Source organism: Notothenia coriiceps, unplaced genomic scaffold, assembly GCF_000735185.1.
Source record: "Notothenia coriiceps isolate Sejong01 unplaced genomic scaffold, NC01 NC01_scaffold00029629, whole genome shotgun sequence".
Classification (NCBI taxonomy): Eukaryota; Metazoa; Chordata; class Actinopteri; order Perciformes; family Nototheniidae; genus Notothenia; species Notothenia coriiceps.
Genome location: NW_011362330.1, coordinates 548 through 4,648, shown reverse-complemented (window position 1 = coordinate 4,648; position 4,101 = coordinate 548). Strand labels below are relative to the sequence as shown.

The window sequence follows — 4,101 nt, the reverse complement described above, 5'->3', positions numbered from 1 at the left end:
ATCTGTCCGGGCCCTGAGGCAGCAAAGCAGCCCCAAACCATGATGCTCCCTCCACCATACTTCACAGTTGGGATGAGGTTTTGATGTTGGTGTGCTGTGCCTTTTTTTCTCCACACATAGCGTTGTGTGTTCCTTCCAAACAACTCAACTTTGGTTTCATCTGTCCACAGAATATTTTGCCAGTAGTACTGTGGAACATCCAGGTGCTCTTTTGCAAACTTCAAACGTGCAGCAATGTTTTTTCTGGACAGCAGGCTTCCTCCATTTTATGACCAACTTATGCAGAAATCCAGGTAATTCCAAAGGGTTCACATTTTCTTGCAATTGTATAAGAACATGACATTTATATACATAGCAAAAATAAATACGTGATATGCAGGAAGAGCATGAGCAGTACAGCATTAACACATGGCAGTACAATGTAGCAGCTATGATATATACAGTGCAAGATAAGATAAAAGTGTTACATAAAGTGCAACAGGAGATACCCCTGTATAAAAGTGCATTTAGCAGTCATTACACGTCTGGTTGTTTCTCAACCATTCTTTGAGTTGACCTTTGAAGCTATTGAGAGTGGGACAATCCCATATCTCAGTTGGGAGGCTATTCCAGAATGAGCTGCCTTTAATGGAGAGGACATTTTGTCCAAAAGTTGTCCGTCTATGGTGGACTTTACAGTCTCCTCTGGTTTCTGACCTAGTGCAGCGTCCAGTGTGTTTTTTGTGGATGAATTCCCCGAAGGGAGGGGGGGCCATTCCATGTAAACATCTATACAAAAAACACATACTTTTAAAAGACTTAAAATTGTCAAAGCTCAAGAAATTGTGTTTTTCAAGGATGGTACAGTGGTGGTATGAATGTGGCTTTCTGTCAAACACCTTGATAGCTCTCTTGTACAGCTGTTCTATTGGTTTCAGGTTTGTGGCACAAGCAAACGACCAGTTTGTCAAACAGTATTCAATGTGGGATAGAATCATACAGTGGAGGTATGACTTTGCAGCATTGATAGTTAAGAAGGGTCTGATTTGTTTAACATTTTGCAAGTTGATTTTAATGGTATTAGATACTTTCTTAATATGTTTCTTAAAAGTCAAGCGTCACCGACCGATTTGATTTCTGTGTAACAGACTTTACACACAGCATGTCTTGTCCAGTTCCTGCTTCACATCGAGTTAATAAAATCCATTATGTGCCCAGAAGCAACGATACTATACTAAAATATATTACATTCTGTCACTGCATCGATGCAGAATTGTCCACCTGTGGAGGTTATGTAATAATTTCCAACATTTGGGTGGGCCCAGAGCAGGAGGTGTTACAAAGAATAAATATCCTCAGGCCTGAATGTATACACACACTAACACACACAATGTTAAAATGTAAAAAACTGATTCCTGTGTTATGTCATGGTGTTCAGGTGTTTTACTACTCCACTGGGATATTCGAGCGAGCGGGTGTGCCCCTGCCGGTCTATGCAACTATTGGTGCAGGAGTGGTGAACACCGCCTTCACCCTGGTGTCTGTAAGTCTCAGCTGAACACATACACAGCAAGCCTCAGACATTTCATTCTGATAAGATACGTTCTCTTCTCATCAGCTGTTTGTGGTGGAGCGTGTGGGCAGGAGACCGCTTCACCTCACAGGTTTGATGGGAATGGCAGTTTCAGCTGTTTTTCTGACGGTTGCCATGGCGTTGTTGGTAAGTGTTTCAGATCATCTTTACTGAATCCATAGAGATTTTTAAAGAAGGTGACGGAAAGTCCTATGTTTTCAGGACCAGCTCAAATGGATGTCCTATGTCAGCATTGGGGCCATCTTCAGTTTTGTAGCCTTTTTTGAAATTGGCCCCGGCCCCATCCCCTGGTTCATCGTGGCTGAGCTCTTCAGCCAGGGGGCCCGGCCAGCTGCTATTGCAGTCGCTGGTTTCTCTAATTGGTCTGCCAACTTCTTGGTGGGGATAAGCTTCCCGTATGTTGAGGTAAGAAAAGCTTTGATTCAAGAGTATATTGAACATTCCAGAAAGTCCATTCGCTGCTGCGCTGCATATACTGTACATACTATATGTGGGGCCCATAATTCAAATGAAATGATGTTTGCCTTGGCTGTCCCGCAGCAACTCTGTGGCCCCTACGTCTTTATCATCTTCACCATCCTGCTGCTCGGCTTCTTCACCTTCACCTACTTTAAGGTTCCTGAGACTAAGGGCCGCAGCTTCGATGAAATCACAGCAGGCTTCCGGAAGTCTGCAGGTCTGGGCGCTGGCAAGTACTCTGCCCCTGAAGAGTTCAACACCCTCAGGGGAGATGACCCTGACCTTTAAACACTGCTGTTCATGCACACACTCACCTGCAGCCACGTTTTTACTTTTAGGACAGTATTATCGTGTTTCTCGTATGCCATAAACTAATGTTAGGGTCAGTATTACTCTACAGACTGTGATAAAGTTGGATGGCTTGCTATCACTGTTAGTAACTGTGGGCTCCGTCTGTAGGTATTCTAACGTAAGTAAAAATGGCATCTAATAGTGGGTTAAAGGGAGAGTGAGAGACTAGAATGTACTGCTGCATAATTAATAATACTAATATGAAGAAAAAGAAGAAGAAGACTTGGAATATAAATTCATTTTCATATTTAAAAAAGTAAATGTAACTTCAATACATAATTTTGACCTCTGTTAAAAGTGATATGACTTTGCTCTGCTTACCGCATGCTACAATAATCAAAATAACAGTCACTTCAATATATTTGGGAATGTACATTAGTACAAGATTAAACTATAACTGTGTTTTCATCCAAATGTTTTTATGCGCATGTTCAATCTGTGTTCAGAGGTGTTTGAGTGCATGTTTGGTTCTTGTATGTGTTATCTAGGATGCAAAGAGGGATCATATCTGTCCCTTAAATATAAATGGTACATTAGCTTAGAAAAACGACTGGAAACAGTAACATGGAGCCTGGCTCTGACTAAACGTTACAAAATTGGCCGACCAACACTTCCCAAGGTCAGATCATTGTGTTCTCTGTTTGTTTTATCTGGACAAAAGCCAAAGAGTAAAAAGGCCAATTTGGCATGTTGTACCTCTCTGTGTGCAGTCACCAATTTGTTTTGTTTGAGCTTAACACATAGAACAAAACACAAAATTGAACACTAGGACACATTGTTCGTGTTTTTAAAATGATTGACCGTACCATGTTGATTTTTATTTTTAATGATTAGTTTTAGAAGCAGTCATTGTGTTTTTGAGGAATAAATTGGCTTCATAGTTGGAAAGTCATAAACTGTATACTGTAGGGCAAGGCAAAGAAACATCTATATTGAACAATTCACTTTTGTTTATATTTTATTTTCTGAGCTGTATTTGAATGTTTGCTCCGGCAATATATTTTGCACAAGGACCATTTATGAATTTATACAATATTAAAGTTGCTAATTTCCAGTCAACATTTGTCTGAGAGGCATTACTGACGGACAGGAGGACTTTGTTTTTTAACAGAATGAATCAACTGTGTTGTGATTGTACATTATTAAAGTGTTTTATTCTATAAAAGTGTTTCAAGTCTTTTGACACCATAGTCAAACTGAAGTTCAGCAACTACTTTGATGTCTTTCAATGAGTTTTCAAGTCAAAGTAAAAAAGTCAAAGATCGAAATATTGTTTCCCACAGTCTGGAGGTATAAAATGAAATAAAGGATATACAATATATAAAATATGTATATACATACCTATACCCCAAATTATTTACATAACTATACATACACATTAAAATACAAGAACACTCAATAATTACAAAAAAACACAAAATAACCGTTTACTTTAAAAGTAAGCCGGATATATATAAAAAAAGATGATGTGCAAATGAGAGTGCAACATATTTTCCATAGCAGCGTAAAAAGTGACTGGTGCTGGATTTTTGTCGTGTGTGTGGGGGGGCGTTAAAGTCCCGGTCCAGTGGGGGCAGGGTGGATAGGTCAAATAGCAACACGTTCTCACTCCCAACCCGTCACATATTGACGGACGGTCAGGGCCCCTCCCCGTCACTCTATTACGTACGGGGTACTACCCCTGGAAGTCAGTTTTCAACGGACAGGGTGTTGACTTG

General features: G+C 40.2%; 1 protein-coding gene across 1 annotated transcript; it reads left to right on the top strand.

The window, feature by feature from the left end:
* Positions 1–1,417: 1,417 nt before the first annotated feature.
* LOC104958993 (solute carrier family 2, facilitated glucose transporter member 4-like) lies at positions 1,418–2,558 on the top strand (the record flags this gene model as incomplete). Its single annotated transcript, XM_010786839.1, has 4 exons — positions 1,418–1,522; positions 1,598–1,699; positions 1,775–1,978; positions 2,114–2,558. Coding segments are annotated over 4 exons (618 nt in total), but the record flags the coding sequence as incomplete, so codon positions are not given.
* Between the last annotated feature and the right edge of the window lie 1,543 nt (positions 2,559–4,101).